Source organism: Triticum aestivum, chromosome 2A (assembly GCF_018294505.1).
Source record: "Triticum aestivum cultivar Chinese Spring chromosome 2A, IWGSC CS RefSeq v2.1, whole genome shotgun sequence".
Classification (NCBI taxonomy): Eukaryota; Viridiplantae; Streptophyta; class Magnoliopsida; order Poales; family Poaceae; genus Triticum; species Triticum aestivum.
Genome location: NC_057797.1, coordinates 741,281,349 through 741,293,383, shown reverse-complemented (window position 1 = coordinate 741,293,383; position 12,035 = coordinate 741,281,349). Strand labels below are relative to the sequence as shown.

General features: G+C 42.5%; 1 protein-coding gene across 1 annotated transcript; it reads right to left on the bottom strand.

Annotated features, from left to right (window-relative positions):
- Nucleotides 1-300: 300 nt before the first annotated feature.
- On the bottom strand, nucleotides 301-2,860 carry LOC123186342 (mediator of RNA polymerase II transcription subunit 20a-like). Its single transcript, XM_044598119.1, has 4 exons — nucleotides 2,749-2,860; nucleotides 2,326-2,662; nucleotides 1,690-1,779; nucleotides 301-687 (listed from the first exon to the last, which is right to left on the bottom strand). The coding sequence occupies exons 1-4, from the start codon at nucleotides 2,763-2,765 to the stop codon at nucleotides 466-468; spliced, it is 666 nt and encodes a 221-aa protein (XP_044454054.1). The 5' UTR covers nucleotides 2,766-2,860; the 3' UTR covers nucleotides 301-465.
- Nucleotides 2,861-12,035: the final 9,175 nt, after the last annotated feature.

Below are 12,035 nucleotides of genomic sequence, written 5' to 3'. Positions count from 1 at the left end.
AGGTTCCTTGATGGGATGTTGGTGATTTAGAGATTTTCTATGTTGCATAAATTATTTCTACATAGTTAAAACTCGTGTGTGTGTTTTGCTGCAAACACATGGACGGCATGTTATGAGGGTTCTGAAGGTTTGCCACACAGGTGCACTCATACTACACATCCTATATAACTAAGTAGCTGATTCTGTGCCCGCAAAAAAAGTAGCTGATTCTCACTAACATATTTATCTCAAGTTGCACATATGTCACATCAACATTCAAGAATGCCTGGCAAAAGGTCCACCTCTACTTGCAAACATGCATGACAAAAAGTTCACCTCAATAATTTATTAATAAATCATACTCCCCCATCTTGTAATATAAGATGACATTGACCGTCCCATAGAGTATGTATTTCCAATTTCATTTATCATATCATTAATGAAAATATCCGTGATCCATACAACCAAATCTAATATATCTGGGATCTAGGCCCTCACAACCATGAGTTGTTGCAAGCAGGTAGCATACTGAACTGCGGTGTGCTGGAAAGAGTAGTGATCTGAAAGACCATACTCTGAAAAGTTAGACTCTACATGGATGAATCGACCAGGCAGCGACTTCTTTGCAAGTGTTTCCTGCCATATGTCAAAGAAGTCTACCATAATTGCCCTGGACTTTTCGATGGAAGATAAGGGATAATACTCTACCTGCACCAAAAGCAACATAAAACTTCATGTCAGCCTTGCAAGCACGGAAATGACCTCAGACAAAAACCACTGAAAACTGGATTTCTAAATTTTGTGTTAACAAGTGGAACTTTTTGAACATAAAATTATCTGTAATGTTAAAAGTGTCCCTAGTATCCATGCCACAGGGCCATGGAAAGGTTCATTTGCTTTGGTGGGAGGTTTTGCAAGTTTTGGCGCTGAGCTCAAGGCCTAAGAAGGCAAGATTTTTCTTTCCTTGGTCAAAATATTAGATTCAACAAAATCTTGATGCTATTTCTGAAATTTGTTCTTATCAGATATAATTGTAGGGGCCAAAAAGAATTATTACCAAGGTTTGTCTCCCTGCTAGCTTGAGATGTTTCCCAAACAGAAGAGTTACAGGCAGGTCCATATAATAGAGTATACAAGAAGTCATCTAGTTTTTCCCTTCTTCCAATTAATAATTTGAGCTAAGTACCCAGACAAAGGTGTAGATCATAACATATGTTTACAATTTAATGAATATGTTCAAATAACAAGTTGGCCATACGAACTATTGCTAGAAAGGATGTCAATAGCCTTACGAATTTAAAGCTCAGAAGGTTGTGCTTTAAAAATAAAATCACATAGGAGATCATCAATCATGTACTTCTGCTAAGTTCATCAAGCTCGGCATAGGTAGATCTATCTAACTCACAATAAAGTATAAAAAAGAAATAGGTTGTAGATTTCTACTTATCAATACAGAGGATTAGAAGGTATCCATAGTAGGCTGGACCTGTATGAATCTAGACATCAAGAATTAGCCCGAGAATCTAACCAGCAGAACACCATATTGCTCCATTAACAGTAATTACTCAAACTAAATTACAACACAGATTCAATGCATTTGCTTTGAGTCTCATCTTTTACTACGAGAAGTCACAATCAAACAGGCCACATGATTACGACCAACAGGGGTATGAACAGAAAATGGAAAAGGAATAAACATAGTAACAGTACCTCCATTATGATTCCTCTCATTGTTTCAGAATTGTTAGGAGCACATTTACCTATCCTCAAGCAAAAATCACCCAGTTGATATTGGAATCCCTATAGATGGAAATTGGCATGAATGTGAATAAACAAACTTTCATATGAGACAATGCAAGAAGCACATAGTAATATAATAAGAACAATGTAAATAAAACAGAAGATGCAATATATGACAAAGGACAAAATGAAAGGTTATAGAACATAAATACAAGCAACAACCAAGTAGCTTCACTGTGATCAGTTGAGTTCTACGCGATTTTTTGTTGATCGATCGCTACTACCTGAAAGGCACCCACTTCCAGAAATTATAATTCAAGCTGGAAACTGGTAGTGTCGACTATGTTGTCACAGTTGTTAACTTTAAAATGTCATGTTCACTAAGCAAACCTTGCAAAAAGAACTATAGTTTATTTAAGCAAATATGGCTTCAGTCACAATTTCAGCAGAAAACAGCACGGACTTATCGTTGAACCTGCTATCGGAAATCCAACAATTTTATCGCCACTGGTTCAATTAAATAAACAAAATAAATTGTACAGACCTAAATCGTCAGTTGTGAGATCAAAGGAGAAATTGTAAGGGTGGGGAAGGAAACAAGTTGACCTCAAAGTCGAGGCTCACACGAGCCTTGTAGGACTGGAGCTTCTCCATGACATGGGGGAAGGCAGCGTCAGCCTGTAGGACGAGCCGATGAGTCCGGAGGATGGAGAAGTAGAGTCCGGGGTGCTCGTGGAGCGCGACACCGAGGAGCTCGCCGGGCACATCTGGAGGCAGCCGCCCGCCGGCGCCCATGCTTTCTCGCATGATCGGGCGGCAGGAGATGATGGAGGTCTTCCAGCGGCCGTCCTTGGTGCCGCCGAGGGACTCCGCGCAGCTACAGGCCTCCGCCAGGATCTGGCTGTTGAGCGTCGCTCCAGGGTTTGGGTGCCAGTGCATCAGCCTGCGCCGAGGCAACGTACAGACGAGGTGAGCTAGCGGCTGGGAGCCGTGGGAAGAGATGTGAAGGAAGAGGCGCGACCACGGTACCACTTGGCGGGGGCCATGGCGGCGAGCGGGGGGAAACGCCGGCGAGGAGGGGCGACGGCGATCTCTTGACAGGACGGGAGTAGTATGAGATTCCTTCTTACTTACGCGTTTTTTTGAGCAAATCTTACTTACGCGTAAGTAGGCTATTAAATGGATATGGGCTGTAGCTCCAGAAACAGGCCTGTTGGGATTGGGCTCCAAAGAGCAACTTGCTACAACCTACGCAAGGTTTGTTTCATCTCAAAAAAAAAAAAAACGCAAGGTTTGTTACGTTAATCACGTAACATTCCCCTAAAAAAGTTAATCACGTAACAATTTAGATAGGGTGCTACGAGAGCAACTAGTTGACGGGTGCTTCTTCGGAAGCCTCACAATGATCACTTCGAGTGGGCTGAAAGCACGTCACTTGGCGTGCTCCTTCGGATGTTTTTCGCATATGTTTTCGGTTTTTAAACGATTTTCTGGGTTTCTTTGACTTTTTGATTTTCACCGATCTTCCTTAGTTTTTGGATAAAAAAAATTCAAAAAAAATTTTACATGAAAAAACGCATTTTTTTCTTCCGCGAGAGGCACTGTTTTGCTTTCGCGAGAGGCATGGCCATGGCTCTCAAAACAAAAAAAATGCATTTTTTTTCTTTTGCGAGAGGCACGGTTTTGTGTTCGCGAGAGGCACGACCGTGCCTCTCGAAAACGAAAAGAAAACTTGTTTTCTATTTTTTTTCTTTCGCAAAAGGCTCGATTTGCTTTCGTAAGAGACATGGTTTTGTTTTCGCAGGAGGCATGACCATGCCTCTCGAAAACAAAAAAAACACGTTTTTTTTGTTATTTTTCCTTTTGTGAGGGGCACCGTTTTGCTTCTGCGAGAGACACGGTTGTGCTTTCGCGAGATGCTCGGCCGTGCCTCTTTCGGAAAGGAAAATAAAGTGCTCCCGGTTCAGTTTTCCCTCTGAATTTTCCATTAAAAAAGATCGATAAAACCTATTGACATGGGATTTAGTTTTGAAGATCTCGATGCGAGAAATCCAATGGTGAAATCGGTTCGAGATTTGGACGCATGGTTTAAGAGATAATACGTTTTGAATAAATAGATGTACTAAGAAAATGAAAAACTTCCAGTTACTACAAGTGGCGCAGATCTTTGCAACAATGTACTCCTTAATTAGTGATTTCAGATGCTCCTAATTGGCGCTTCAGGCACCAGGTAATCTCCCTAGCGCCCACGCGCGTGTTAGTTAGGCCGGCCCATTAGCGTTCTGCAGTCCTCGCTCGCTCGCTGGATCGAGCGCGCTCGAGACGCTCGGGTCTCTCCCTCGCTTAGTTTGAATCATTCCGTTTTGCCTCAAAGAAAAAAGTTGAATCGGTTTGTACCCTAAAAAAGTTGGAATGGTTCTGTTGATTAGGCAACCTTTGAACATTGGCTTCTAAAAAAATCATAGATTTGCAGAATATCTTTGCTAATTTTAGAAAAATTGTAAAATTAAAAAATTCATTGAATTTGGGAAAAGATAACAACAATCGAAAAAAGGGATCAAGTTTTTAAAAAATGTCATCAATTCTGAAAAAAGTTCATCAATTTTGAGTAAAAGATAAATTTCGAAAAAAATTCATTGATTTTGAAAAAGTTAATCAACTTTTAAAAAATTCATGAAATTTAAAAAATACCAATTTAAGAAAAATTCACCGATAATGAAAATTTTCCATCAATTTTGAACAAAAGTACATCGATTTTGAAAAAATACCATCGAAATTTGCAAAAAGTTCATCAATTTTTTTAAAAGTTCATGAATTGAACCAGGCACCTGCTTCTTCGCTATTCACGTATTTAGCAAAAAAAAAAGAAAAAACACTGAAGAAAACCGTTCCAAGAAAAAAGAAAAATGAAAGAAGAAAAGAAGGAAAAACCTACAAGTAGACTTATCAAATGTGGGTGGCGGGTTGCTGTTGCAGTGCGAATTGAACTAGTGATAATTGCTTGCGATTGCAAGAATTGATAAGGGCCATCTTACCACGGGGGGCAGTCTTGATTATGCGTTATGCGTCGTCTGGTCCTCCATAGATATCAACTTGCTATAACTAATGGATAGACCTAGGGCTAATTTTTTGTAGAGTGGGGAGGAAAATAAACATAAATATGTCTTAATGCCTTGAGAAAAAGTTTGCAGACCTAAAACCCTGGGAGGCCTAGGGATTTTAGATTTGGAAATTATGAACATTGCCTTATTATCCAAATGGTTGTGGAAACTTTTTAATAAAAAGGCATATGGCAAGGGATTTGGTGGGATAAATACATTGGGAAAACCACTTTTGGACAGGTTCAAAAAAAGTAGGGTGACTCACATTTCTGGCAAGGAATGATGAAATGTAAAGACTTATTTTTGATGTGCTGCAAATTTAAAGTGGGGAATGGGGAGAAAACTAGATTTTTGGAGGATAATTGGATTGGAACTAGCAGTTTATCAATTGCTTTCCCTGACCTTTATAATGTCTCTCTAGATCAGCATATCACTGTCTCTGATGCCTTATCCTCTGACCATGCTATTTTAAAATTTCTAAGAGATTTAGTAGGAGATAGGGCAACTCAGTGGCAAGATTTATTGAAACTTTGTGAGGGGGTAATATTAAATAAGAATGAAGATAAACTCTACTGGATACTAGAAGGATCAGGAGAATACAATGTCAAATCATTTTACTCAGTATTACAGATTGGGGAAAAATGCCTGAATAGATTTTTATGGAAAGTCAAGATACCTCTCAGAGTCAAAACTTTCATTTGGTTAGTTACTAAGAAATGTATCCTAACCAGAGATGTTTTACTTCATAGAGGGGGGGGACTGTGAGAAATGGTGTTTGTTTTGTGGAAATAATGAATCTATAGATCATCTTTTTCAATGCCCTTCCGCCAGATACATGTGGAGTGTTGCGAGCCACATTATTGGGGTTCAATGTGACTTTTATGACATGTATACATGCCTAAATAACTGGATAAGGAGATTTGTAAGTAAAAAAAGAAAGAAAATGATCTTTATAGGGGTGGCAGCTTTAATATGGAGCATATGGAAGACCAGAATTTAGCATGTTTTCAACATATCTGGCCCACTGATCCTAGTGTGGTCATGTTTAAGGTGGCACATTGGATTGATGATTGGAGTATTTTGCAAGTGAGGGAGGACACAAAGGTGGAGCTACAATAGGGCGCAAGACTGCTGGAACGAGTCGCCAGTGAGATTTTCCAAGCATGAAGAGGTTGGGCATCCTGGATACCAAGGATTGGGATGTGAAAAATGTGGACAGAAGAGATGAGATGTGAGGAAAAAGAAGACTTCGAAGATTAAATCCTGACTGACAGGAAGGGAGAGAGTGATGGGAGGGAAACATGTAGAATGAGATGTTTTCTGTAAAATCGTGGAACTAGCTGGTCTTGTTTGTATTCCTAGAGGTGGTGTTTGCATTGTGGTTGCAATAGCAAAAGAGATTTATGGTTTCATTAATAAAATCGAGGGGAAAACCCCTTTCATTCAAAAAAAGATGCTATAACTATCACCTGTTTAATATCCAACATGGGCATAATATATAATGGTTGGTCAGGTAGTAGTAGCACATGTTCCATTACTATCGAGCCAAATCGCTCGACGACCGCAGCGTCTCGTATGATTTCATTCAAACCTAGTCTTCTCCACATGTCCTGGGAATGAATGCATTGGAAAACTAGATGTCGTATATCCTCTGCATGCTGATTGCATATAGGGCAGGACCCAATCAACCCGATATGTCTATTAGCTAGTATACTTTTTAGTGGCAAATTTCATGTAGTAGCCACCAACAAAATAAGTAAATTTTACGTGGAATTGTAAGCTTCCATAGCCTAGACCACATCGCCGGAGTTGCAGAACCTCCCTGGCTCGCTAAGACAGCTGCATGGGCTCGATATTTGTGCATCCATCCAATCTTGTACGCTCACGAGACTAAGAAGATACCTCTTCTATCCGGGTGCCAAGCAATGACATCATGAAAACCCTAGTTATGTAATGGGATTTGCAGGATTCTCCTCATGTCCATCTGGTTAAAGATTGACGAAATCAAGCTCTCATCCCACTGGCCCGAGCTTGGGTTACTAGATCATAGACTTTAGAGATCAAAGTTTGCCCTCATGGAGTGATTACTTTCCGTTCTAGGCTAGAGGGCACCCAAGTGTCCATCCAAATATTTACGTCCTCATCATTTCCAATCCTCCAATTGTACCCTCTCTTAAAAACTTTCAACCCCTTCATGATAGTTTTCCAAGTGAATGGGGAGCCATTTTTCAAACTGGCCTAGAGGATTGGAAACATCCACTCAACTCGGTTATAGGCCTTATGCTTATCCAACTTCACTGCGCAGAAGAATGTATCCGGACTCTTTTATTTTGATTTTATGTATGCACTCATAAGAAATAATAATATTATCCTTAATAAGCCTCCAGAGAACAAATGCACTATGAGTTGGTGAAATAATCTTAGCAAGATACTCTTTAGTCTGGCTGCGAGCATCTTGGAGGTAATTTTATATAAGACATTACATAAGCTAACTGTTGGAAATATGCCCTAGAGGCAATAATAAATTGATTATTATTATATTTCCTTGTTCATGATAATTTTTTATTATCCATGCTAGAATTGTATTGATAGGAAACTCAGATACATGTGTGGATACTTAGACAACACAATGTCCCTAGTAAGCCTCTAATTGACTGGCTCGTTGATCAATAGATGGTTACGTTTTCCTGACCATGGACATTGGATGTCATTGATAACGGGATCACATCATTAGGAGAATGATGTGATGGACAAGACCCAATCCTAAGCCTAGCACAAAGATCGTGTAGTTCGTATGCTAAAGCTTTTCTAATGTCAAGTATCATTTCCTTAGACCATGAGATTGTGCAACTCCCGGATACCGTAGGAATGCTTTGGGTGTACCAAACGTCACAACGTAACTGGGTGACAATAAAGGTGCACTACAGGTATCTCCGAAAGTGTCTGTTGGGTTGGCACGAATCGAGACTGGGATTTGTCACTCCGTGTAAGCGGAGAGGTATCTCTGGGCCCACTCGGTAGGACATCATCATAATGTGCACAATGTGATCAAGGAGTTGATCACGGGATGATGTGTTACGGAACGAGTAAAGAGACTTGCCGGTAACGAGATTGAACAAGGTATAGGGATACCGACGATCGAATCTCGGGCAAGTACAATACCGCTAGACAAAGGGAATTGTATACGGGATTGATTAAGTCCTTGACATCATGGTTCATCCGATGACATCATCATGGAACATGTGGGAGCCAACATGGGTATCCAGATCCCGCTGTTGGTTATTGACCGGAGAACGTCTCGGTCATGTCTGCATGCTTCCCGAACCCGTAGGGTCTACACACTAGGTTCGGTGACGCTAGGGTTATAGAGATATTAGTATGCGGTAACCCGAAAGTTGTTCGGAGTCCCGGATGAGATCCCGGACGTCACGAGGAGTTCCGGAATGGTCCATAGGTAAAGAATTATATATAGGAAGTGCTATTTCGGCCATCGGGACAAGTTTCGGGGTCACCGGTATTGTACCGGGACCACCGGAAGGGTCCCGGGGGTCCACCGGGTGGGACCACCTGCCCCGGGGGCCACATGGGCTGTAGGGGCTGCGCCTTGGCCTATATGGGCCAAGGGCACCAGCCCCAAGAGGCCCATGCGCCAAGAGAAGAGGGAAAGGAAGAGTCCTAAAGGGGGAAGGCACCTCTGAGGTGCCTTGGGGAGGAGGGACTCCTCCCTTGGCCGCACCCTTCCTTGGAGGAAGGGCCAAGGCTGCGCCCCTCCCTCTCCCTTGGCCCTATATATAGTGGGGGGAAGGGAGGGCAAACAAATCTAAGGCCTGGCGCCTCCCTCTCCCTCCCGTGACACATCTCCCTCCTCCCGCAGCGCTTAGCGAAGCCTTGTTGGAATCCCGCTACTTCCACCACCACGCCGTCGTGCTGCTGGATCTCCATTAACCTCTCCTCCCCCCTTGCTGGATCAAGAAGGAGGAGACGTCGCTGCTCCGTACGTGTGTTGAACGCGGAGGTGCCGTCCGTTCGGCGCTAGGATCATCGGTGATTTGAATCACGACGAGTACGACTCCATCAACCCCGTTCTCTTGAACGCTTCCGCTTAGCGATCTACAAGGGTATGTAGATGCACTCTCCTTCCCTTCGTTGCTAGTCTCTCCATAGATAGATCTTGGTGACACATAGGAAAATTTTGAATTTCTGCTATGTTCCCCAACACTAACATGTCTAAATTGTGTTACCACCTCTAGAGTGTCGGTCTTAGGAATCAACACAATACTTGTGTCATCCCATTCTTCTGGAATCTACCTTTAGTCCATTTCCAACAACACCTCTTGTGTAATCTCTTCTCCTAAACTATGATAATATTTTAAAGGAACACCACATGTAGAGTGATAAGTCTCCAGCGTATCTATAATTTTTTATTGTTCCATGTGAAGGAAATATGCCCTAAAGGCAATAATAAAGTTATTATTTATTTCCTTATTTCATGATAAATGTTTATTATTCATGCTAGAATTGTATTAACCGGAAACATAATACATGTGTGATTACATAGACAAACAAAGTGTCACTAGTATGCCTCTACTTGACTAGCTCGTTGATCAAAGATGGTTATGTTTCCTAACCATAGACATGAGTTGTCATTTGATAAACGGGATCACATCATTAGGAGAATGATGTGATTGACTTGACCCATTCTGTTAACTTAGCACAATGATCATTTAGTTTGTTGCTATTGCTTTCTTCATGACTTATACATGTTCCTATGAATATGAGATTATGCAACTCCCGAGTACCGGAGGAACACTTTGTGTGCAACCAAACGTCACAACGTAACTGGGTGATTATAAAGGTGCTCTACAGGTGTCTCCGATGGTGCTTGTTGATTTATCATAGATCGAGATTGGGATTTGTCACTCCGATTGTCGGAGAGGTATCTCTGGGGCCCTCTCGGTAATGCATATCAGTATAAGCCATGAAAGCATTGTGACTAATGAGTTAGTTGCGGGATGATGCATTACAGAACGAGTAAAGAGACTTGCCGGTAACGAGATTGAACTAGGTATGAGGATACCGACGATCGAATCTCGGGCAAGTAACATACCGATGACAAAGGCAACAACGTATGTTGTTATGCGGTTTGACCGATAAAGATCTTCGTAGAATATGTAGGAACCAATATGAGCATCCAGGTTCCGCTATTGGTTATTAACCGGAGACGTGTCTCGGTCATATCTACATAGTTCTCGAACCCGTAGGGTCCGCACGCTTAAAGTTCTGTGACGATCGGTAATATGAGTTTATGTGTGTTTTGATGTACCGAAGGTAGTTCGGAGTCCCGGATGAGATGAGGGACATGATGAGGAGTCTCAAAATGGTCGAGACATAAAGATCGATATATTGGACGACTATATTCGGACATCGGAAAGAAAGGTTCCGAGTGATTCGGGTATTTTTCGGAGTACCGGAGAGTTATGGGAATTCGTCGGGGAGTATATGTGCCTTATTGAGCTTTAGGGGAAATAGAGAGGGGAGGCTGCGCGCCCCCCAAGGCTTAGTCCGAATTGGACTAGGGGGACGGACGGTGCCCCCTCCTTCCTTCTCTTCTCTTTTCCCTTTCCTTGTCTCCTACTCCTAATACATGGAAGGGGGGAATCCTACTCCCAGTGGGAGTAGGACTCCTCCAGGGCGCGCCATAGGGGCCGACCCTCTCCCCCCTCCTCCACTCCTTCATATACGTGGACAGGGGGCACCCCATAGACACAACAATTGATCATTGATCTATTAGCCGTGTGCGGTACCCCCTCCACCATAATCCACCTCGGTCATATCGTAGCGGTGCTTAGGCGAAGCCCTGCGTCGGTAGCTTCATCAACACCGTCACCATGCCATCGTGCTGATGAAGCTCTTCCCGGAAGCTCTACTGGATCGTGAGTTCGCGGGACGTCACTGAGCTGAACGTGTGCTGAACGCGGAGGTGCCGTACGTTCAGTACTGAGGATCGGTCGATCGTGAAGACGTACGACTACATCAACCACATTGTCATAATGCTTCTGCTTACGGTCTACGAGGGTACATAGACGATACTCTCCCCTCTTGTTGCTATGCATCACCATGATCTTGCGTGTGCGTAGGAAATTTTTGAAATTACTACGTTACCCAACAGTGGCATCCAGGCCAGGTTTATGCGTAGATGTTATATGCACGAGTAGAACACAAGTGAGTTGTGGGCGATACAAGTCATACTGCTTACCAGCATGTCATACTTTGGTTCGATGGTATTGTTGGATGAAGCGGCCCGGACCGACATTACGCGTACGCTTACGCGAGACTGGTTGTACCGACGTGCTTTGCACACAGGTGGCTGGTGGGTGTCAGTTTCTCCAACTTTAGTTGAACCGAGTGTGGCTACGCCCGGTCGTTGAGAAGGTTAAAATAGCACTAACTTGACGAACTATCATTGTGGTTTTGATGCTTAGGTAAGAACGGTTCTTGCTCAGCCCATAGCAGCCACGTAAAACTTGCAACAACAAAGTAGAGGACGTCTAACTTGTTTTTGCAGGGCTTGTTGTGATGTGATATGGTCAAGACGTGATGTGATATAAGTTGTTGTATGAGATGATCATGTTTTGTTGAAGTTATCAGCAACTGGCAGAAGCCTTATGGTTGTCTCTTTATTGCATAAGATGCAAGTGCCATGTAATTGCTTTACTTTATCGCTATGCGATAGCAATAGTTGCAAAAGCAATAGCTGGTGAGACGACCATGTGACGACACGTTGATAAAAGATCAAGATGATGGAGATCATGGTGTCATGCCGGTAACAATGGAGATCATGACAGTACTTTGGAGATGGAGATCAAAAGCACAAGATGATGATGGACATATCATGTCACATATTTGGATTGCATGTGATGTTTATCTTTTATACATCTTATTTTTGCTTAGTTCAGCAGTAGCATTATAAGATGATCTCTCACTAAATTTCAAGGTCAAAGTGTTCTCCCTGAGTATGCATCGTTGCCAAAGTTCGTCGTGCCGAGACACCACGTGATGATCGGGTGTGATAAGCTCAACGTTCATCTACAACGGGTGTAAGACAGTTTTGCACAAGCAGAAATACTCGGGTTAAACTTGACGAGCCTAGCATATGCAATATGGCCTCGGAACACTGAGACCAAAAGGTCGAGCGTGAATCATATAGTAGATATG

Coding starts and splice junctions, on each gene's coding strand:
- LOC123186342 (XM_044598119.1), bottom strand. Junction 1,780..2,325: donor GTGTGAGCCTCGACTTTGAG/GTCAACTTGTTT, acceptor TTCCATCTATAG/GGATTCCAATATCAACTGGG. Junction 688..1,689: donor TGAGAGGAATCATAATGGAG/GTACTGTTACTA, acceptor CTTTTGGTGCAG/GTAGAGTATTATCCCTTATC.